At 41.0% G+C, this 24,502-nt stretch overlaps 1 protein-coding gene across 3 annotated transcripts in view; it reads left to right on the top strand.

Annotated features, from left to right (window-relative positions):
* The first annotated feature begins 1,915 nt into the window (after window positions 1–1,915).
* The window catches only part of KIF13A (kinesin family member 13A), a 117,195-nt gene continuing 94,608 nt past the window's right edge, over window positions 1,916–24,502 (top strand). For 2 of the 3 annotated variants that reach the window (XM_054058090.1, XM_054058089.1), the window contains exons 1-2: window positions 1,918–2,407; window positions 3,148–3,238. In XM_054058090.1, coding sequence (XP_053914065.1) covers window positions 2,353–2,407; window positions 3,148–3,238 — 146 coding nt within the window. In that variant the 5' untranslated portion in view covers window positions 1,918–2,352. Of the gene's footprint in view, window positions 2,408–3,147; window positions 3,239–24,502 lie in introns of all 3 variants that reach the window. The other variant, XM_054058092.1, reaches the window with a different exon arrangement.

Raw genomic sequence — 24,502 nt, 5'->3', positions numbered from 1 at the left:
TTTGCCAGAAGTAATCCCCTGGAGCCATGATGTTTTATCCAGGACAGTTTGTGAGTTTTTCTCTCTTGAGAGTCTGGAGAGCAGCCCTGTGGAAAGAGATCTGGGGTTTCTGGTCGATGGCAAGTTTGCAACAGCAACAGCTGCTGCTGTTGTCCAAGAGGGACAGCAGTGTCCTGAGGTGCATCAAGCACAGCATCACCAGCTGGCTGAGGGAGGTGATTGTCCTGCTCTATACCACACTGGTGCAGCTTCACTTGAGTACTGTGTGAAGTTTTGGGTACCACAGTATGAAAAGGACATCAAGATGCTTGAAAGCATCCAGAGGAGGTCACAAAGGGTTTAGAGGGGGAGACGAATGAAGAGCAGCTAAAGTCACTTGGTCTGTTCAGCCTGGAGGAGACCTCATCACAGATCACTGCTTCCTCACAAGGGGAGAAGGAGGAGCAGGCGCTGATCTCTTCTCTCTGGTGACCAACGATAAGACTGGATAGGACCCGAGGGAATGGCAGGACGATCATAGAATCATAAGGTTGGAAAAGACCTCTTGTATCATCGAGTGCAACCCATTCCCACCTGCCACTAAACATGTCCTTGAACACTGCGTCTACCTGTCTTTCAAATACCTCCAGGGATGGTGACTCAACCACCTCCCTGGGCAGCCTCTGCCAGGGCCCGATGGTCCTTTCTGCAAAAAACTTTTTCCTGACATCCAGTCTGAACCTCCCCTGGCATAGCTTGAGGCCATTCCCCCTTGTCCTGTCCACTGTCACTTGGGAGAAGAAGCCAACACCCTCCCCTCTACAACCTCCTTTAAGGTAGTTGTAGAGAGCAATGAGGTCTCCCCTCAGTCTCCTCTTCTCAAGGCTAAACAGCCCCAGTAAGACTTGTTCTCGTAAGACTTGTTCTCCAGCCCCTTCACCAGCTTAGTTGCTCTTCTCTGAACACACTCCAGAGCCTCAACATCCTTCTTGTAGCGAGTGGGCCCAGAACTGAACACAGTATTCGAGGTGTGGTCTCACCAGTGCCGAGTACAGGGGCAGAATCACTTCCCTATTCCTGCTGGTCACACCGTTTCTGATACAAGCCAAGATGTCATTGGCCTTCTTGGCCACCTGGGCACACTGCTGGCTCATGTTCAGTCCGCTGTCAACCAACATCTCCAGGTCCTTCTCCTCCAGGCAGCTTTCCAGGCACTCTTCCCCCAGACTGTAGCGCTGCACGGGGTTGTTGTGCCCCAAGTGCAGGACCCGGCATTTGGCCTCGTTAAACCTCTTGTGCCAGGTTGGATATTAAGGAAAGGTTCTTCACCCAGAGGGTAGTGGATCACTGGAACAGATCCCCAGGGAAGCAGTCATAGCACCAAGCCTGACAATATTCCAGAAGCATTTGGATAACGCCCTCGGGCACATTGTGTGAATGTTGGGGTTGTTCTATGCAGGGACAGGAATTGGATACAATGACCCTTGTGGGTCCCTCCCAGCTCAGGACATTCTATGACTCTTTGCCAAAAGGCAAATTGGGTACCTGGTTGGGTGAGCTGGTGGCTCTGTGATGGCAGTGTGCATTGGTGCAAACCATGTCGGTGGCCCTCGAGAGGAGCCCTCGGGCGCTGCTGCAGCCCCAGCCTCCCGCAACACCATTGCACCTCCAGCACGAGGAACCTCGCCCTTTCCGCGCACGCGCGGTCGGGCCGGCGCCACATCCTTGCGCTCCCCCCACCCGCGAGGCCGTGCGCGTGCGCACTCGGAGGAGCGGCGAGGTGGGTGGAGCTCAAGACCCCCCACCCCTCCCCGCCGTGTCGAAGGCGCTCGGGTTTCTCCGTCGCTTTCCGACGGAGGCGCCGCGGCTCTGCCCCGCCCCCTTCGGGCTGGGCTGGGCGCCGCGAATCCCAGCGGGAAGGCGTGGAATATGGTGATGGAGATTGACAGGGTGGTGGCAGTAGCAACAGGAGCAGGAGTAGAAGCAGCAACAGCAGGAGTTGTGGGAGCAACAGCAGGGGAGCAGCTGGAGTTGGAGCAGGAGTAGCAGGAGAAGAAGCAGCAACAGCAGGAGCAGCAGAAGGAGTAGTGGGAGCAAGAGCAGGAGCAACAGCAACAACAGCAGTAGGAGCGACAAGACCACCACCAGCAGCGTTTATGCAAAGGAAGCCACCGCCCTCCAGCGCCGCTGCGAACCGCGGCTGAGCCGGGGCTGCGCCTCCCTCGCCCTCCCCGACCCTCCTCCTTCCCCGCTTCCCCTCCTCCTTCCCCTCCTCCTTCTCCTCCCTCCCTCCCTCCCCGCCCGCCCCGGCATGGACGCCGCCGCGGGGCCGTGTCGCTGAGCGGGGCCGCTCCCGGCGCGGGGCAGGGCAGGATGTCGGGCACCAAGGTGAAAGTCGCCGTCCGGGTGCGGCCGATGAACAGGAGAGGTAAACGCCAGGGAGAGGTTAGGGCGCTTGGGAGCGGGCGGCGTGTCCCCCTTGCGTCTCCCTCCGCGGATGGAGGGAGGAGAAAGCCCCCCTCTCCGCCGCCGCATCCCTGCCATCCGCGGGGAAGGGGAGCCACTGCCTGGGGGGCGAGGAGGAGGGGAGGGAGTGCCTTCACCCCGGGTGCAGCCCCCCCCTCCTGGGTGCAAACCCCCCTTTGCCGCGGGTGCAGACCCCCCCAACTTTTTCCCGGGTGCAGCCTCCCTCTTTGCCCCGGGTGTACGCCCCCCCCCCTTTGAGCCCCCCTTTTGATCTCCCCCTTTTTTCCCTCCCTTTATCCTCCCTCCGCTCTACCTCCCCTTTGCCCCGGGTGCATCCCCCTCTTCCCCCCCTTTGCCCCGGGTGCAGCCCCCCGCTTTCTCCCCCTTTGCCTCATTTGCCGCGGGTACATCCTCCCTCCTTCCTTCCCTTTTGTCCCATTTACCCCGGGTACATTCCCCCCCCCCCCCCTTCCTCCCCCTTTGCTCCATTTACCCCGTGTTCAGCCTCCCCCTTCCTTCTCCTTTCCCCCCCTTTGCTCCAGGTGCAGCCTCCCCCTTCCTCCCCCTTTTGCTCCCTCCTCGCCCCTGCTTTGCCCCTCCTTTGCTCCGTGTGCATCCCGCCCCCTTCCTCCCCCTTTTGCCCCCTTTGCCCCGGGTGCAGCCCCCTCCCCGGGTACAGACCCCTGCCATGTCGCCTTGCAGAGCTGGACCTGAATACCAAGTGCATCGTGGAGATGGAAGGGAACCAGACCGTGCTTCACCCTCCGCCTTCCAACACCAAGCAGGGAGAAAGGTGAAAAAAACCCCCTAGAACCGTAGAATAGCTCGGGTTGGAAAAGACTTGTAAAAATCATCTAGTTCAACCTTTTGCAGTGAGCAGGGACATCTTCAAGAGATCATAAATCCCTAGCAGCTATGCCCCAGGTAAAAATCCAGCCCTGGTTCCCCTGCCTCGCCCACGCAAATGCTTTGTTAGGAGAGCACTGGGGTCCTGAAGTCCTTGTTCAGGGGCAGCGCCAGCCAGGGGTTGCTGCCTTTGGGCTTGCATCCCTGGGAAAGTGAGCACCAGACCTTCCTCTCCTGGAGGTATCCAGATTAGGATGTTGGCCTCCCAGGTTTAAAAGCTGATTCTTCATTAACTGCTCAAAAAAATAAGCTGTTGATTAGGTAAGGACGTAAACTGACTATGTGTGCTGTCCTCGGACATTTCCATTGAGCCAGGTTGCTAAAAATGTGATGTAACCTGCAGGAGAATGAGAATATGATTTGATGGTAGTGATTTTATTTTTTTATAATGTTTGTTTACTAATTTTCTATGTATTTACATTGGAAAAGGCTGTAATTGCTAGATCCTTTATTAATTCAGTGTTGTTCTGTGAAGTAGCCTATGAGAATATGCTAAAATAATGTTGAAATCTGGCGTTTAGTTGTGATGCCCTGGTAAAGAATACCCTTGGATATAATCCAAAATACCAATGCACTAGACTGTAAAAATAGATCAGAACAGGAAAAGATTTCTTTCCTTTGAGGGAGCGTGGGGAAAGACAGGGAGGTGCAAGGGGAGTAGCTATGTTGTGTGCTTATCTGCTCAGTTACCTGTTGACTGCTCAAGTTGATTTGTTGGATGTATTTCATGACAAGGAGTGTGAAATCATTTGCATAGTTACAGAGATATTAATCAACATGTTCCTACTCAAGGTTTTGTTAAGAATATATTTGCTTGAGTTCATAGTTATTATGAAGAAATGTAGTGCGAAAATACGGGATTTTTTCAAAGGCAGTATGTCACACTTTTATAGTTTTCCCCCAGAAGAGGTTGAGACCTTTTATATTTTTACATGTCCAAGATGTGATGGTGCTTCTCATGTTAATTCAAATACTGGAATATAGCTGGAATCACACCAGTTTAATTTAAACCCAGCTTGCATTTTCTTTAGAAACACGGTTGTAAACATGCTAGACTGGATCTTGAAAGATCTGTGCTTGTTTCCTACCCCTTTCATAGATCTTTGTGTGGTCTTCCACAAGTCACGCTGCCTCTGTGGGTCTTAGCATCCCATCTGTAAAATGGAAATCTTGTTTTTCTTGAGACTATTGTATTTTAGAAAGTATTGGGATTTTTTCCTCCAGTTTATTGAAGCGTGTGTATGGTCTCCGTCACAACACTCCTATAGTAAGAATAATGCTAACTCTGCGAAGTGAGTGGATTTGACAAGTGTAAAACATGAAATACAGGGTTTACAGAGCAAGAACAGAATTAACATTTTAAAATAATTATTTCAATAGACTAAAGAGCTTAAGGGTCAGATGGTTTAATAAAGAGCCTGTAATGTGTATTTTGCTTGCTGTGCACATTGGCCTGCAGGTATTCAGTGAGACTGTGCAGTGACTCTGTCTTGCAAGAGCTTGTGTTCATCTGGCTTTAATACCTGAAAAATACATACTTCTTGCATGGTTGGAGTTGGCTTCTGGTTTTGCACCAGGAGCTGTACAGGTGAGCTGTGACACTTGTGTGTGACTTTAAAGTTGGCAGGTGATAGCTGTTGTCCTTGCAGCCCCATGTGAGGCAGTAATCTGGCCAGTTGTTAGATGCATGACTTAAGTGTTTGAAGCAACTGTGAGATGTGAGTGGATTGGAAATACCAGCGAGGAATTTTGATTAGAAGTTACTCACGCTAGTGTAGATAGATTTTGGGTACTTTCTAAATGGCAGATGTTGTGTGTAACCTGTTGAGGTGCCTAATAGACTTTCTGGTGCGTTGTGAAGATCCTTATGCTTTTTTCAGTGCTAAACTGTCAATTTCTATTTTGTTACTCAAAATAAATAGCTTAATTTCTCATGATGAAGAACAGATTCTGTTCTTCTATGGGTACTCGCCATAAAATGTCTGTATAAACTGGCTCTGAATTGCTGAGTAGTTGCTGCTTGTACTTGGATTGATGCCTTGGCAGGGTTGGAGATGTCCAATGGATTTTTGGTTTTCTTTGTGCAGCTTGTTTTTATATAGCTCAACTGGATTTTTCTTTCAGAGCAACCGTGTAATTTCAAAAATTATTTCATTTGTTGGGGTGATTAATTGGTCTTTCTCTATTGTATTGCATTATTGTAATGTTCTGTTTAGTCTTACCTTTCTCTTTTTACATTTTATCTTTTTATATGGAAATTTCTCTTTTCTAGCTGAATGGAAGTACAAGCTTGTACTGCACTTTGGAATAAGAATAAGTAGCCTTCTAAAGCAAACTTGGTTTCTAGGGCTGCTTTTCTTAATTGAGCTAAGGCCAAGAGACTATAGGGTGTTGCGAGGTGGAATTCAGGACCAGGCTTTTTATTTGCTTTATTCTCTCAGTTATAATTTTAAAGGAATTGATAGATTTTTTTAAAGTGAAGTTGGGTAACTCTTCAATAATTATAATACTACAAAATCTGGTCTTGGAAGAACATCCAAGGTTAGGAAAATCTAATTTTACCAACTTTGCCAGTTCTGTATGGAGTTTTCAAATTACATCTAAGTTCAGATGCATGTAGTTAATCAGTCTCTAGGTTTTATTAAGGGTATTTCTGAAGCATTTTAGATGATCTAATAACGATAGTTTTACTAGTGGTAAGGAGGGGAAAAAAAAAAAAAAAGCCTAAAATCTCTGGCAGTGCTCTCATTTGTCCAATTTCCACTATTGTGTTAGAGGAAAAGCAGTTATTTATCACCATAAATTGGAGCAGGGTTCTAATTCTAAGTAATAGACCACACAGCGTATTCGCCTTAACAAATACAGCTACAAAATAGTAATTGTTATTAAATATGAGTGTTCTGTCTTTTTATAAGCAGCAGGCCTGCTGTTCCCCACAGGCACACAAGGTCTAGTGTTATAAACTAATGAAGGAGGAAAACCAGAACGTAGTAAAACTGAACAGTCTGAGCCTGAAAGGCACAGGAATATCTTTATTGACTGAAATAATAGGAGGCAAAGTTCAGAATGGAATGGTTTTCATTAGCTGGTATGGTGTATAATCTCTTGTGCTGGGCGAAGTTTTTGTAACTTCATTGTTGCACTTCATACCTTTAACCCTTGTTTTACTGTTATTAGTAGCAGTAGTTCCCTTTATATCTGCATAACTATGCTTGTGTGTCATTTTAGTTACCTCTCCTCTCTCTCATCCATTACCTCTCAAACCCAATATAAATTTCACTTTTTTTTTTCCCTGAGAAATCTTTCTAGCAATGCTCTGATTTTTCCCTGTCTTCACCTGGGAATCTGAATTTCCTTTCTCAAAGCACACTCTTCCTGAAAAAAAAAGACTTGTAGTCTTTTAGAGATGGGTATTATATTTCAAAGAAATTGATATTATGTATACATCCTGCTGTCTTGCTATAAATGTTTATGTTTAGATGTTGGCAATAAGGTGCAATTTTAAAAGGTAACTATGAGATAATTAGGGTATGGAGCTACAGACAATCTTCCAAAATATTTGAGTAGTGTTTTACAATGGAAGTTTCCTAAACCTAGAGAAAGGTGTGCATTAGGGATGTTATTTTTTTATTAGGACAAATTAGGTTTTGTGGGCTTCCTCCTCTGCTTTTGAGTGTTAAAATATGTTTTCCTCCAGCCTTTCCTTTCAGTTACACTTCTCAGTGCGTAGGATTTGAAAAGTTTTATTTTAATTCCCTGACAACAATTTTTCTTGACACGAGTTTTCCTTTAGTAAGCAAAATATTTGTCTTAACAGAAATAAACAAGGAACTATGGAGACAGCAGCACTGAAATACTATTACAGCTGTAGTTTTGACTGCAACAAAAAATCACTTATTGAGCAATTTGTAGCGTTAAAGCACAGTAGCCTTGTGCAAACTTTGCCTTATTTAAAAATTTTGGAGCAGAAACTAAGCAAGAAATCATCAGTATGTGGAGCTGAACTTAGAATTACCGCTTTACTCTGAAAGTGTCTTTCTTGCCCGGCTTAACTCATTCTGAAAAGCATTTTATGACTTGCTCTGTCCTCTTCCACCCTTGTTTTGATAACATAGAAATGGCACCAAGGCCCAACTCTGTAGTTAAAACACTTCTTATAGCTCTAAGTTACTGAAGATTCCAGAATATATGGGGGCTTATTTGAGTAGGTTTAAGGACTTTAATAAAATAAATATCTAGGAACAGATGTGTGTCTGTCTGGTTTTTGTAGGTCATGATACTTTCAAAGATTAATAAATATCTGAAGCACAGATTTCATCCTTAGACAGCTTGTCCTAAAACTTGTGCTTCTAGAAAACAGCTGTTGTTTCCCCTGCTTTGCAGAAAACATGATTTTGGATGGTCTTTAGTCCTTCCTGTGGTAGTACTTTGATATGTTGCTCTGAATAGCCTCAGAGGTGAGGGAAGAGCACAGTTGTAGGGAGAGGGTGTGGTCACCCTTCTGGTAATGGTCACTTTCAGACTTTTGGAAGCTGAAATAGGATAGCTGCTAATTATTTCCATATCTGAAGGAGTGGTCAATGAGATCGTGTCTTTGATGCTTATACTTCAAATTATCACCTGTCTGAGGTAGATCATAAAATAATAGCAGGCAGCAACTTTCATCTTTGTCTGCAGGAAACTGTAAAAGTAATCCAACTTTGACCTCTTCTGTTAACTTTCCTGTTAGACATCAGTGTTCAGGATATGAACTGTTAGCTTTGAACTGCTGCAGAAGAGGTGTATTCACATTATGGAATATGTGGTTGGGAAATGGCACTTGTGAGCTATTTTTGCACTGCTTTAGTTCATTCATGCACTAAATGTGACACTCGATGCAGTTCCTTGAAATCACTTTTCTTAAATTCCATGTAATTTGAAACAAAATGAAACGTGTAGTATTTTGGATTACAGGTTTGTGGCATGGCTCTCGGTTCTTCCTAAGGTAGTCTGCACTGCGAATGCATGGAACGACCATTATTTTACCATGTTTATAAGATCCAGACAGCCGTTGGGAACTTGTGCTTTGGTCTGTAAATGGCATTGCTAGAGGAAACTACTGTAGGAGGCTGTTGGAGTTGTGGGTAAGCAGCTAGTAGTATAGCGAGGTATATACTTAGCTGGCAGTATTTCAGAACAAAAATAAATAAAGTGTTCGAAGAGAAGGAAAACTGTGCTTGGTATTACCATGTTTAGGCAATCATTGCCTTGTGGCCATTGTCTGCTTTTGGGCTACTGAGTGATATTTTCAAGTATTTCTGAGTAGAACATAGTAAAATGAGGTTCAACTTTGAACTCGTCCATTTTTTCTGCTTTGTGATGTTAGAAATGCCCACACTGTGGAACATGAATAGGTTTGTTAAAAAGATTGGTAGGCCTTTAGACATGCTTAGCTTCTGTGTTTAGAAGAGGCAGGTATGTATGCACTTGCCTGTGACTGCAACCAGAGGTGTTTTTTGAGATCTGGATGACTAGTCTATATACCTTGAATAAATGAATTATGAATTTAAAACATGTATAGCACTTTTTAAATGGATTTTTTTTTTCCTTTTCTTTAAGGCGATCAGGACGAAAGGAAAAGTTTTGTTTGCAGCTCCTTTACCCCCTTAGTTATAGTTAGTAGAGACAATTTTATTGTGTTGAAAACAAGATTATCTTTGCTTTGTTGTCATCTGGTAGGTTCATTAGCTGCAAGTATGGTAAGATTTCAGACGTCTAATTAGATCCACTGTATATTAATAGTTGAAAAATTTAAAGTTAAATGGTACTTGTAAACATTGTAGTGACCCAGGTGTGGGCTAAATTCAAAGTACTTAAGGAAGTGCTGAAGAAAACTGTGTGCTGCACCACCTGAGCTCAGAGAGGCACAGCGCACACCAGCTGCCCCGCTGTGCAGGGCTGTGTATCACCCAGAGCTGGGGTGCAAATCTGGGTACAAAGTTTTGGGGGTAAAGCATATCCCTTCTTGATGTCAGGCCTGTAATACCTGGCATCTGTTGCTCAGGGAATCAGCGCAGTGGTACCTCTAGTAATAAGATTAGAGCTAAATCTTCAGATTGACAAATGTACTTGTAGCTGTTGTGTTTGAGACATTATCAGATTGGAAGTCCTTCCTTCCTCTGCACCCAGGTGCATACTGAGTAGCAGTAGTGGGAGCTGCCTGTGGCTGTGTGGCTGGTGTCTCTTGCATGGACAGACTGCCCTTAGTGGCGGGAAAGCTGTGTCTTTACTTAATTGGTCCACCCTGGACATGATTTTGAATCTATTAATGGAAACAATTACTGCCTACTGTAGCGAAATGCCAGCTGCTGCAGCAGTTCTGTGCAGATGATGTTGCTCAACTGAATAACTCCTCCGATTGCTTGGTTCCTTGTATTTTGTGAGGATGTCTGTTACTGATGGCAGAGTGTGGAGAAGGCTCTTAAAGGAACTATGAAAATATTGGCTGGAGACAGTGAGTTTTATGTCTTCGGTAAGTGCAGCCGGTAAAGAAAAGTCCCCTGCTGTGCAATGATGTGCACCACAGGACTTGGTATCGAGTTAACTTGAGATTCAGAGCACCAAGTTAACTAGAACAGTCATGCTGTTGCCTGGAAGGGATGTTGCTGTTCGTCTCTTTGAGAGGCAGTAGAAGGACTATAAGCTTGTTGAGTCAGTACCTGACTTTGTATGTTGATGTGAAATCTGTCATCGCTTTGAGGTCTGCTGGAGCGTCAGTTGCTTGTGTATGTCTTTTTAAATTCTTCTGTGGCGTGCGATGGGAGCTGAGGGAGGAGCTTGGTAAGTTGTTAACAACAAGCAGATCGAAAATTTGCTGTTTGAGGGTCAAGCAGAAAAACACATTGCTGATGGGAGTTGAAAATCGATGACACGAGCTCAAGATATCCATGTTGGTGATGAGCAGGAGTAACACAAGCTGTTTTCAATTCTGTGGGAGGGTGTCTATGTCATTTCTCCTTTTGGGGAAAATGGAATGAATGGCTTTCTAGTGCTCTTGTGCTTGGTTAGAGTTAATTAACGTCTGTAGCTCTGGCTTTTATTTTTGCAAGTTGACTTTTAATCTAAAAATAATAATTAAAAAAACCGCAGTCATCAAAACATCTAATGAAATTCATAACCATATCTTGAACTAATGCATTCCTTAGTCATCTGCTGCATTTGGCATTTTGTTATATCTCAAATAGACATCCTCAAGCATGTACGTGTTTACCAAATACACCTACATCTTCCTTGGATAATGTGGAGTTCGTGACTTGTATGGTGTGACTTTTCACTAGGAGATAATCTGAATGTTCTGTCTCATTTCACATGCATCATAATTCACGTACCCTAATGAAGTCACTAGTGATTTATTATCTTATAGTGACTTATTTGCTATTTCAGGAGGCCTCCAGGGAAGCTGGGGTGGGGCTCTTTATAAGGGAGTGCTGTAACAGGATGAGGGGGAACAGTTTTAAGCTGAAAGAGGGGAGATCTAGAATAGATATAGGGAAGAAGGTTTTTACTGTGAGAGTGGTGAGGCACTGGCACAGGCTGCCCAGAAAGGTTGTGGATGCCCTGTCCCTGGAGGTGTTCAAGGCCAGGTTGGATGAGGCTTTGAGCAACCTGATCCAGTGGGAGGTGTCCCTGCCCATGGCACAGGGTTGGAACTGGATGATCTTTAAGATCTCTTCCAGCCCAAACCAGTCTATGAATGTGGGACAAAGATTTATACCACAACTACTCTTCTGACAGATTAATAGGCACCAAAATATACTCATGGCTTAATGGTACAGCTCTTATTTTGAGGCATATCAGTCAGCACAGTGGTAGGAAGGTATATCTGTAGGATTGCTACGTACTTGTATTAGTGCATGGTAACTAGCACAGTTGGTGATGGTTAAGATCGTCAGAGGCTCACTGTGTGCTAGCAACAGGGTCTGTACTTACAGCCTATATTCTAGATGCAGGCGTACACCAAGCCAGTGCTGCTGCCTTTTCATGTTGAGTAACAGCAGAGATAGCAAGCTAGTACCATCTTCTTTTTGCAGGGTATGCATATTCCAGGAATTTTAAGAATTTCATACATATGAATCAAAGCAGCTGCTGTGGTTGGAATGACATGCTTATCTCTGCACGTGTTTATGAAGATACTGTTCAATATGTTTAAGAAAGTGACCAGGATGCATTGTTAGCTGTAACTTTCTGTAAAGTAATTTGAAACTTGCTTTTAAAAACATATTGCTAAAACTGTCAACATTTAAATAGTTTTTTTTTCATTAGGTGATATTTTAGACTTGCAAATAAAATGAAAAACTGTATGTGATATCATATTCATTGAGCTTACATTTTCATAGTTTATTCTACAGTCTCTTTTTAAACATAAATGTCAATCCCGTGTAAGTAGTGTTCAGAAGCCTCCAGGCGAGATTGAATTTTCTCTAGTGTAAGGCTTCAAAATTCTAAATCTGTATCTTGAGCTACTGGTATAATTTTTCTAAAATACAAGTATGTGGAGCTGTCTGTTTTGCTTAATGTTTCTTACATGATGACAAGGAACAGCAGATCTTAGATAAGAAACTGAAGTACTTCTTCCCACATGGTTTCCGCTTTTTGTCTGACTTTGATTAAAATCATGTGCAGTGTAGCTGAGAAGGCCTTTCACAAATTTGATTCTTTCAGAGTTGAAGGAAAAAGGATTGAGGGTGAATGGAAGGGGCAGTTTTATCTGCAAAAGGAATGGATTTGTACGGTGACCAGCACTGGCTCCAATGTTGTTTTTAACACTTCGAAATTCTTATTTTGTTGAATTTTTATTTGAAATAAATTTTTACTTTGTGATTCGAAAGCCAAGGGTTATTTTACAGTAGGTGAGCTTTTGCTAAAGCTAAGTCAACAGAGCATTCCAGTAGAGGCACAGAGCTGGTGGAAGTTTTCTACTGGCAAAACTGCTTTATGACCCTGAATGAGCAGCATTCTGGTCTGCTTTGGAAAGTTTCTTTGTCAGCATCTGTTGACATGAGTTTTTTTGTGATGGAAGTCTGCAGTGCTTCAGACTTGTTTTGGCTCAGTAGTGCCACCTCCCTGAGTGATGCAAGTCCAAAGCATTTAGATGCTTTCTGATATTTTTTTTCTTCCTGTCATTAACATGTTGTCGTTGCCTATTTTGAGATGTTTCTAAATTTCCTTTAGACTTAATGTGTTTTGAGATAATTTTATCTAACAAGATAAGGCTGAAAAAGAAATTGGCCACTTGGCAAAAGAAAGAAATGCTTATATATCCTCTGAATGCTCAGCAAGATGTAATTGAGTTTGAGTATGTCTTTCAAAGAGAACTTTACATGTATTTGAACTTTGCAGGGAGTTAAGAGCAGAAAACATACTAAGCCTTCCTGTGCTTTTCTTTTGTACTGTACTGGGGTAAAAAAGACACTTCTGAAGGTCTCGTTAGAAGTGTATCATAGAACACCATCCAGCACTTGGGTTTTTCTGTTTTGGAGCTTTTTACTGTGACCACAGTGAATACGCTATTCTGAAACAAACTTCAGAAAACAAACTGGTATTTTCCATTCTGCTCATTACATTAAAAAAGAAGACAATTTTGAATAGTTCTCCTTCTTTTTCTGGTGTTAACCAAGTCCTTCTACCTGCCTTCTTGATTGGATTGCCCTTGAGAAATGCTGCCTCAGTGCCTGCAGAGAAACTGACACACAATGAAACATGAAGGGTGGCTCATTAATGGATTTGCTGCTGACATGGTAGAATACAGGGAAAGGACACTTGGGGGACCAGGACTGGAAGGATAAGTAAAGTCAGAAGAGGTATGGAAATGGATGCCCAACAGCATGATGAAACTCCTTAAAGTTACTTGTTGGAGGAAGACAAAGAAACAACAAAACTCAACAGCATCCATTAAGCTTTTTTCCATCCTACTGATGTATGAGAAACTGGCATTTTCCGGGGTGGTGCAACAGTTTTCATGTGTGTTCTGGTTGTGATCCAAGTTAAAACAAAAAGAAAAATCACTTCTTGTAAACAGACCATTGAACACTGGACAGCTTGTCTGTAGTTTCCTTGTCAAGAGCTTCCAAGTCTTTACTGTACTTACTACTTGAGGTGTTTATAACATTGCAGCGAAGTTCATGTCATATTCCTAATTTTCATTAGGAAAATAACATGTATTTTTTAACATGGAATATTTACTGTTTATTACATTAAACAGCTGTTGTGATTGAGAATCTGTGTAAATTGGCTGTGAAATAATCCACTTGGAAACATTTCAGTGTCTATCAAAAGGACAGTCAAAGTCTGTATGAAGATGCAACACTTAAGTGTTCTTCTAAGGTTGCTTTCAATGGAATGGTATATTGATTTTTTAAAATAAATTTAGTAAGATGTTCTGTCACTTTTAATATCCCAGTTCCATGGGTGGATTATCTCTTACTGTCAGAAGTAACTGTGTACCAAAGCAGGGAGTGTCTGACTTTCGTACAGTGAAAGCTGGAAGTTGGCTCTTGTCGATTCTGTTTTTCAAGCGCTCAGTGGGCTGTAGTGGATGAGTACTGAACCTAGACAGACATCAGTCTAATCTTTCCTCTGTTGCTTAACTACTCTTTGGGGTAGGCTGTATCCTCTCAAGTAGTTTTTGAAGTTTCGGTTTTGAAGATGTGAATGTAGCAATGGGAAAGTTGTTGGTTTTTTTTATCGGGAATACTACTGGTGTGCAGGCTTTGTGCCCTAGTGTAATCTGTCTTTACTGCAATCTACACTCACAGACAGAGTAGATATCTTTGCATGTGCTTCAAGGAATGTGGTGTACTCCTATTTGAAATTTCAGAATGGCATCTTATAACTTGGTGCTAGTTTAAACTCAGAACTGCCGATCTGCAGCATTGGGATGACTGGGTGCCTTTAATATTTTGCAGTGCTCATGTGTTTTCTGAGTTATGGTTCTTCTGGTACGTGGTCTGGTCATATAATTGGTTACTATCTTAGAATTTCTTAAGGAAGAAATTAATAGCTTGTGTGCGACACAGATCAAATAGACTTTGAAAATACTCTTGTACTTGCATGACTAAGGTATAAAATAAGTTTCGCAAAAATCTCTCTTAAGTCGACTTGATGTTAATGTGTCATCCTCTGTCAAGAAGGGTGTTGTAGAATGACTTTTGGAGGATTTCGCAGTTCAAATGTTTCAGTGGTTAGTTTTTCTCAAGGCATTTTTTGTCATTGTTCAGGAAAAGACAGGTGAGTGACTCACCCAAGTGACCTCTTGCCTGCTTGACTTTGTGGTTAAAAAGGGAAAGTAAATGCTAGGTCTTTTTCTGTGACTTTGGAATGAGATCTTATAAAGTGGAATTGCAGAATTGAATTTTGAGGGCAGAGTTTTTTTATCAGCAGTGTATAGAAATGGGAGAAAATAGAAATATTAATGGTCATATGCAGTTATGTAGGAAAAGAAAAAATGAGTTAGCTCATTTTCAAGAACCATCTAGGAATGATAGAGAGTCTGACAGTCTTTTGACAGGTAGCTGTCATGAGCAATGTGAGAGTTTGATAAGCTCAAAGTCAGTGTTTGATTAGACTAGGAAGCTTGCACATTTTTTCTAAGTAATAGTGGAAAATCTTTGTACATGAACTACTTTTAATGAAATAATTTACATCCAAAATAGAATACAAATTATAGTTTCCCTGTAGAACTTTTGCTGTGAATGGAAGGAACAAAGGGTGCTATGCGGGTTTTGTTGTTTTTCTCTTAAAGTTCTAGATTGGTTAAGTAATGATTCCTTTAAAAATCATGTTACTTTTCTGTTGTTGTTATTTCCTGTAGCTGTTTCTGCGTGTGAGACAGGTTACTTCTTCTCCCTACTGTTAATCTAAGACCAATTGAAATGGGATGCTTGCTTTAGCTGCAGGTTCTCTTGTAGCAGATTCTTCTACTCATGCTCTTTTAAGTTCGCAGATGTAGTAGGTGAAAATAAATTTAACTGGTCTGAAGTTACTAATGAAACAACGTGACTTTTAGCTATTTTTGGAGTAGAATGGCTGTTTAAACAAAAAGGGAACAGTTGACTCTATATTACATTGAAAATTGTTGAGAACTGAGTGCTGCTGCTGACTTTTATTTAAATTTTAGTGATGATGGTCAAAGTGGGAAAGCTACACTGAAAAATTAATGTGATAAACGTTTTGAATTATTTTGAACTTAATTTTGTATTTGTCAAACCTGAGTTTTGTTTGCGGTGTTGCTGCTCACCCACTTTGCTCACTTCACATTCTAATCCTAATATTACTAACCAAAAAATGCTGACCTCAGTGGTATTCGCTTTCTTGGATCACTGATTAACACACTGTTTATCAGAGTTATGAACCTGCATAGCCTTTCATACAAATTTTCATGCTGTTTCAGACTGATCTACTTGCTCTGAGTCTTTCTTCTTCCTTACTATTACTTCTCATTATCTTCAAAGGATTTTTGTCAGCTTTTTGAGAAACCACGTGTAACTCTACTTTATTTCTTCTGGCTTGTTTTGTGTAATTCTATTCGCTATGTAGGCAGATCTCTAGGTAGATCATTTAGGCGGTGGGTTATTTATGGCAGAGATAATTAGCTGAGTTGCAGCTCCTGAAACAGAAGAATTACGTCTCGATGTCGTGGAAGTTGAGCTGATAAGCTTGGCAGGTCCTCACCTTCTCCAGTGCAGTCGGACCAGAAGTCGCAATGCTGGACTCCTACAGCCCGCTGGCACAGTGCGAATACTGGGTGTCCAGCAAGGCTTCTCCATTAGCTTGTGCTGTCCTTGCTGTACCTGTTGTTTGTGGCTGTCCTTGGGAACATAAAAATGGGAGTAGGTGTCAGTGATGGAGTAATGGCAGGGATGAGAGAGGGCAAAACCAGTAGGTGAGTGTGACCATTTCCCTAGCTCAGATGCTGTGCAGGATGAGCACATCTTCAGGTAAAGAGGCCAAGCAGATGGGGTCTCCTAAAACACAGTGTCGGGGCTGGCTCCAAAGAGATAACAAATTGACTCCACAATGTTGATTTGGTGCTTGGGAGTGTCTGCAGCATACTCTTGAGTGTATGCTCTTTTATCTGGGATTTTCCGTTGTCAAGAATGTTTCAGCCTACACTCATGGTGAGTAGTAGTGCTGACTGCAGATCACAACACAGATGGTACTTAATGGGACTATAAGGCTGTGTCATTTTAGCTTGAATGTTAAGTACTTCATTACATATTAGAAGTAGTTGAAATACTTTATTGAAAGCGAGATAGTACTCCCAGTTTGATTTAAATATACCTGTTTACCTTACTGCTGGAGCTGAATATTAAATTTAAAGCCATGGGTATTTGCAGTACGAGGAAAAGCATTCATCAGGAAAGAATACATTTTTCACTATTCTCTCTTTGAAATATTCTCTCTTTGAAAGAGTCCTTTCATTGTGTGACTACAGTACAGAATCACTTGTGCACGCTTACTGTCCCAGTGCAGAAACCTGGATCTCCCTTCTTAACTGCCTCTGAATGGATGCCAGCACGGGTCACAGACTGTACAGCAATCTCTGCGTTAGCTGCAGCCAAGGTTGACTTACCGGGATGCAGGCTTTTTAAACATACACTGCTAATCTTTATACCAAACTCCATGAATTCTGTGCAAGCATATCCATGGATAAAATTTATGCCTTCCTCTCTTCTTCTCCAATTTAACTATCTTTGACCACTGCTAATCTTTATACCAAACTCCCTGAATTCTGTGCAAGCCTATCCATGGATAAAATGTATGCCTTCCTCTGTTCTTTTCCAATTTAACAATCTTTGTCCTTCGTCATTGTCCTGACCTTCTACCTGCATTGTCCTATGCTCTTTAAAGGTAGTGTGTTATCTCCAGAAATGATAAAGAATATTTATTTTAGAATAAAGAGATTGAGTGTTGTTAGCAGCTCCTGGTAACACTTTGGTGCTTATTCTAAATTGGAAGCCTTCATTACATTTAATCATCTGCAGTTGGTGTGGTAGCATGTGTGTTGCTTGTGCCTCAGCTCCTTTGTCTGCTTTCTGTGTCTCACTACCCTGAGTAATTTAACTTGTACTACTCACTGACAGTGGTTGGGATTTTTTTAATCCTGTTATCAACTACTTTGTATTTACGTTTCTGTGTGCTAATTGATAAATATCTCCCCTGCTCTGAAACTTGTCAGGGCTGGCAGCTTGGTTTCATTGTAAGATGACCTATATGTTTTCTAATTCAGAGTTTGGTTGGGGGTGTTTTTTCTGCTGCAATAAGACAAATCGTATAAGGGAATAACTTACCTTTTTTTCACAATGCAACTGTGTAGCCTGCTGCTTTTTGAATGGGTGCTAAAACACTCAGCTTAGACCCTAGTGAATTTCTGCGGGGTGACACAGACTCATGTTCTCAGACTCTCTCTCCCTTAACTTGGATTTCTCCTTTGCTCAATGTGTCCACGCTGGGGCTTTGTGCTCATTTAGTACCTAATCAGATGCTCTCCTCCACCTGAAAGTGTCCATGCACCTTTTCTGTTTTTAGACGTTGACTTGTCACTTCACCACGTTTTGCTTTGTTTTGTGCCTGAGCTAGTAAAAGCCTGGCTGGGGTCAGTGTCTGCCTTTTGTCTACACAATAAACCTGCACATGGATAGAATTGTCACAGGTAGTGGCAGTGGGAAGATGTTTCAAAATATCTTCTACCTTTTGGTATAATACAGAGTGGAACACCACTGTGTTAAGCAAATGTTCGTAAAATGATTTGTGGTTGTAAGCCTGGATCTGCAGTCTGATATCATAGCTCAAAAAACATTTTGAGGGGATATTATTGTTGGCTGCAAGCCAAGGAGGGGAAGAAAATTCAGGGAGGACTTGAGCAATGAAAAAATTTTCAAGATAGGATTACTGTGTCTTGAAAATATTTGATCTGTAGGTAGACTTTGGGGCATTCGAGTAAAATTCCCCTGAGAAATATCGCCTGTTGTTTGAACATGTGTTTTTAAATGTGAAAGTATATCTGGGGAGAAACAAATTGTTTAAGGAAACCACTATTGTCTGACAGCAATGCACTGTGCAGGCTGCTAGTCTGAGTTCAGGATATCTCCACTTGTGTATCTTGTAAAGATTCCTGTGTGATGTCTGCCAACAATAAATGTAAGAGTCACATAGCCTAAGAAGTCAGTTTGGGAAGGCAATTATGATGATTAGCAATCTTTGACTAAACCGTCTCAAGGTTTTGGTAGCAAAGTTGCTTAGTTTGTCAGTATGGCCTTTAAACTATGAGAAGATCTGAAAAGATGTGAAATCAAATTTTTGTTAATAATTATAGCTCTCTGGAACTTCAGGGGCTAGATTTTTAATCTCCTTATTTCCTGTTGTCAGTTAATTGTCCATCGTTGTGTCTCTTGGAGCTTAAAATCAGTTGTTGTGTTGGAAAGGTGTAGACCTGTCAAGCTTTCCTATACTGGCTTTGAGTATGAGAATAGTAGTTTTGCTACCCAAGTCAGCATAAGACTGCCAACTCCCTGGGCAAGTTCTGTGGAGAGAGAAGCTGTTGATCTCAGTTTTCAGAGCAAAATTATCTTAAAGCTGATCTGCTGTGTGTCTGTTTCAAGCGCATTACTGTGCTTTTATGTGGAGCAATACATGGAATAAATTTATGAGTGAAGGTTTGATGAAGCCTGTGAAAGGCGTTATAGAAGTAGTTGGGCTGGGCATGCTTGTGTGAAAATGCTGGGGTTTTGGGGAATGGGACAGGCTTGAGTTGAAAATTAAAATAGATTTTTGATGCTTTTCTTGAAGTCACATTTTGAACTGGTTTTAGTATCAAATGCTTAAATTACTTAAATACTTCTTTTCAGGGTTGTTAAGTTTGCAGGTCAAAATTGAAAAAGAAGAATCCAGATATTTTTAGTAAACGAATGTAATACTATGTTAGAGATCTCTGTAGGTTGTACACAAGTTTTGATGTCAAAAGATTGTGAAAACAAGGCATTCTTTTCTTTTCTTTTTTTTTTTTTAAGTAATACCTCCTATTTTCTGCCACTTTTCTACAACTGCATTTTCTGAGCACTCAAAGGCAGGTGAAGAATAATCAGTTCTGAGCATGTTCTTGCTGTTAGAAGGATATTTTTTGTCATGTTCCCTGTTTCCTTGGACAAAGCATTCCAGCTGTCTTTATCCAGTAAAGATACCATCAATTACAAGTAATTAATGGGGCAAATCAGATTATGATCTGTGGGTTTTCTTTTTGAAAGCTAAGATGATTAAAATGTCTATTATAGTCTAATAATGCTGCATATGGCAGATCAGACCTTAATTTCTGTTTCTGAGGAGGAAAAACATGCTGTGGATGCTTTTTCATGTTGAACATTAGAGCTAAGAAGATCAAGATGTGGATGAGTGCTGAAATTCAACAAAAAATCTGTTCAAAATTTTCGTCATCGTTTATGCCTTATACACTGGAATGTCTTTCACATGACCTTGAAATAAAAAATATGGCATTTTGAAGGGTTTAAAATAATTTGTCTAATTTAGGGGGAATAGATAACAGCTAATTTTAGTTATATAACTGTAGCTTTATAGTTTACACATGACTGGAAGGGAGCCTGGGCCTCCAAGCTATTTTGTGCATCATTTCTAAACCAAAATTCTAAAGCTGCCAGAAGGAAAAAGTAGCAAAAATGTAACAGAAAAAAAGCAATCAAAAGCAACAATTTCACATACGTGATTAGAGGTGTCTTAGGTGTCTGTGGGCCAGACTAACTTCGCTACCGTGTAATTACTGTTTGCAGCTTCTGTGGCTTGGTTTACTGTTGGCAGCTTCATCATGTCTGAGCTTATTAAAAGGATTGAGATACGGACAATTAATAGCTGTTTACAGTCATTACTGTACAATGTATACTACATTATGCGGAGATAATATCTGTGAAGGTAATATTTTTTGAAGGCTGTTTATGCACTGAGCACTAGTTTTGCGCAGCGTTAAATCTTTATATTTGTCTTAAGGGAGTCTTCTTCCTCCTCACTTATTTCTGTTGACCAGTTTTAGATATCCATAGGTAATGTAGCTTCTTATTTTAATAAGATGATTGTGATAGTTCCCCAAATCACGATACAGAGATTTAATATTAGAGTCTATTATATTGGAGTTCTCTGTTGTTAAAATCCCAGCTTTCCTCTTTTATCACATTTTGTGTTGATGTTTTATTGAAATCTGTTGTAGCTGACACAGCGACTTTAGATCAAAGCTTTTTCTTTCTTTCTGGGGTTATTGTGTATCCGTTTTGGGAGTGTGGTCATTTAGGTTGAGCATTGAGAAATCTATTGAGAAAGATGGTAAGCTTGATTAGTCCTCTGGTAGTGGTGTTGCCTTCTTTCAGTTTCCATACCTACAAAGTAAAGTGCACAACTGCTTTTCAGACTGCACTGCACCGATGTTGGTAAGGCATGTAGAAAGACCCATCAATCACATAAGTTTCAACTGACATTTCTTTGTGGTGTTAGCAGGAATATTTTAGCTGGGGGAGGTGCATTTTTACAAGGCATTGCAATGGATTGCCGTGTGAGAGGTCAGTCCTTAATAACTATGCAGATTTGTCAGAGGTTGATGTAGTAGCTTTGAATTAAATGTTTGAGATAACTGAAGTTATAAGATGAAGTGGCTCTCTAGTGTATTTATCAACTTAGGTTCTTAAACCTAACCACAAAATTTCCCTGTATTTAACTTTACTCCGTAATTGTCAGTGTATTAATAACTAGTAAAAACATTCTGATTTCATAATAGAAAAAGGAAAACCTTTGAAAATAGAGAAGAATCAATACTTACTTAACTTTCATTTAATAAAAAGCTCACAATCTGACCCTTGATTTTGGTTTGTGACATATATTCAAAAGTTGAAAGGTATTTATTGGTGGTAAACACATGGTTAGTGTATTTACCACTTTCCTAAAAGTTTTCATGTTCATAATGTATAGTCCAGTTGTCTCTGTGCAGTATTAACCTTACAAGTTGGTTGTAAGTGGGAGCAAGATGCTGACAAATCTATCTTAATGCATGAGATATGGGTAACTAAATAGAAATGCATGCAGAAAAGTAAATGACAACATTAATTTATTAGCAAAACTTTACCTGTTCCCTCTGTATTTTACCTTTCTCCGTATTAGTTAGTCCATGTGAAGGTGCACTGCTATTGGAGTTCATGAGAGGTCGATTCCTTTGTCATGGTAGCTAGATCTCTCTTGGGCAACTTCTCACTTTTAGCTTCCTAAAATGAAACACTGCACAACTTACTGAGGGTTTCAAACTTTTTCTGCAGAGAAGTGATTGAAACTGTAGACAGATAACTTAGGCTGGATGAACCACTGACCTTGAACTCAAGAGTGTGATCAGGTAACAACTGCTCATCAGCTGAAGTGATGATAGACATACCGTACCCTGAGAGTTAATTTCAGTGTTAAGTAGCTCTCCTCTTAAAGAGGTGCTTTGTAGCTTTTAAATTAATTTTCTTTCAACTGTGATACTTACAGAATGTTTTAATTAAAAAAAAGTATTTTAGTTTTGCTAATGGTAAATTAATAACTTCACTGATATAGTATACTGGGAACAGAAGGTTTCTTGATATACCAATGGCTAAAAGTTCAAGGCCAGTGAAGGAGGAGCAGAAGTGCATGGTTACTCAATTACTGGAAGTGCTAAAGAAAAGACAGAATGTTGCTGCAAGCTTGAGGAAACAAGATAGGTCTTTCCTTTTGCCTCTGACCATCTCTCTCTTCTCCTTTTTCTGAATTGTATGATGAGTGAGACAGGTCAGCCTCCTTTCTGAAATGTTGGTGGCTTTGACTTTCTGCTGACTTGGACAAAGCTGGGATGGTGGTTGCCATCTTCTGGATTTCTGCTGTCACAGAAAATGTCTTTTGTCTTCGAAGTGTCTACGGAAAACTACACGTCTAACCTTTTCTTTCTTTAATATTGTGTCTCAGGGTGCTGGTGGGGTGGGTATTGTCAAATCAAGAGGAAGATAGAACGAAAGAATGAACAATTTCATCTGAGTCACAGAATGGGATTTCCTGGGTTTGAGAAGTATGTGGTGACACATTTTGATAATCAAATATAAGATGATTAGTTAACCTTTTTTCTTTGTGTCTATCAGCTAGGACCACCTCTTTTTTTAATACTGGCTTTTTCTTTGGAGTTTGTCTGGCCTGTGTACTTGGACTCAGCAGTTTACTGAATGCTAAGAATCTGAAATTACTTGGAAATATGGAAAATTGAGGTCTTGTGCAGGCAGAAGAATGTTAACTGCCCTGAGACAAGTACTGCTTTGGACAGGAGCTGTAGAAGGACAAAAGAGCATTATGGATTATGAACTGTGTCAAGAGGGTTTGTTACAAAATATGCAGATGAGGAAGAAGAGTTGTTTAGTTTTTGGGTGAGCGTAATAGAGTCAAGAGCTGGTGGCAGTTCACAAGAGAATTTCTACTGCACATGTGCATTTAATAAAAAAGGGAAATTACCAAAAATTTGAACATGGTCAATTAAACGTTTCAAGTTGTTTCCTTGGGTTTGGTGCTTAGTGATGCCTGCGGTAACACGGCTGTGACTTCAAGGAGAACGGAGGATGGAGAGCCCAATAAAGGTGTGGCTAAATTTCATTTTTAGTATCTCCCAGATCATAGCCCCAGAAAATCCTGCAATTTGCAAGCAGGTGAACGTAAAATTCCCTGGTGTGTGTTTAAGATTAAAGATTGATTGAGTGTTCTCCAGTATTTAGTCTCATCTCTTTAAAATACAAAAGGACATGTAAAATCTTCATCAGTATTCAGTTAAATATTGTATGAGAGATACAAAATCCTGTTTCCTGAGCTCTTCCTTCAGAGCTGCTCCTTCTCTGACTGCCTCTAGAAGCATTAGGGATGCCTCCGATTTTAGACATTTAGTTCAGTTTGTATACAAGAAACAGTATATTGTCTTGACAGTAGCAGCTTTTAATTTTGTGAGTAATTTTAGCCCACATGATAGAAATGTGTGTGTGTGTGGGGGGGGAAAGTGATGCTTTTTGAGATTGTTGTTAAAAACAGGGGCCGAGTAAATACAGAGTTGTCTAAATGGTGAAAAGGTTCATGGAGATGCTAAGTCGGCTTTCTGAGGTAAGCAGAAACTTTGCTATGAAAGGCTACTGTTAAAGACCTTGACTTTTGTTATTGCCAGCTGAATAAGCAGCTCAAAGCAGCTAACAGAATTTTATATTAGCCTTATACCAGCTGGAATCAGCACAGATGGCAGTAATAGCTTCCATCACTGGGCAAAGATAGAATGCTGTTCTGTTGTAAACATGAAGGAGAGCTTCACAGAAATCCAAAGTAACATGTTTGCTGCTTTTTATTAAGACACGTTGAGTATCTGTAAAACCAAGTCCAGGAACAAACAATGTTAAATTTCTGTGAACTTCATTATTATGAACAATCTTGATGTTAAGAAAAGCACATTTTTAATGAATAACAAACTTATCTCAAGAAGATAGAGTGAAATGTTTGTAAAGAGATGAGGTGTAATGGATCAGATGGTGTGTATTTAAGTTAGAATCATCCATGTCTTTGATCTGGAGGAAAAAATGGATACCACATTTTTGTAAAACTTCTTTCTTCAGCTCATGGCAGAGATGGAGAATGGAAGCAACATCTCACATAGGGACTGCAGGAGGTGCAAATAGAATTGTCTGTGTTTAGCATTGGAAGAAAAAAATCCTCTAACCCAAACTGAAGCTTAGATGAGGTGATTTAATTGGAATTGGGTCAGAAGGCACTGGTTTCTGTTGGGAAGGGTGAACTTATTCCTTATCACAGTTTTCTGAGATTATGGAAGTAGTTTGCAGTAATGAAGAATAGGTGGCTTTTAAAAGTTTTACATGAATTGGTTTGCAAAAAATAAAAATTAAAAAAAAAATCCTGAGGGTAACTTGTCTGTTTTGGTTGCACTGAATGCAAAACCATTTGAAAAGTGTTCTCTGAATAAATGCATCTGTTTGTTGTTTTTTTGAAGTTTATTCCATTTTGGTTTTTTCTCTTGTCTCTAAGACATGAGAAAGTAGATTATATTAGTCATGCTTTTATGCTTTTTCTAAGTTTT

The sequence above is a fragment of the Cuculus canorus genome, chromosome 2 (assembly GCF_017976375.1).
Source record: "Cuculus canorus isolate bCucCan1 chromosome 2, bCucCan1.pri, whole genome shotgun sequence".
Classification (NCBI taxonomy): domain Eukaryota; kingdom Metazoa; phylum Chordata; class Aves; order Cuculiformes; family Cuculidae; genus Cuculus; species Cuculus canorus.
The sequence above is the reverse complement of the archived record's forward strand: the minus strand, read 5'-3'. Positions and strand labels throughout refer to the sequence as shown.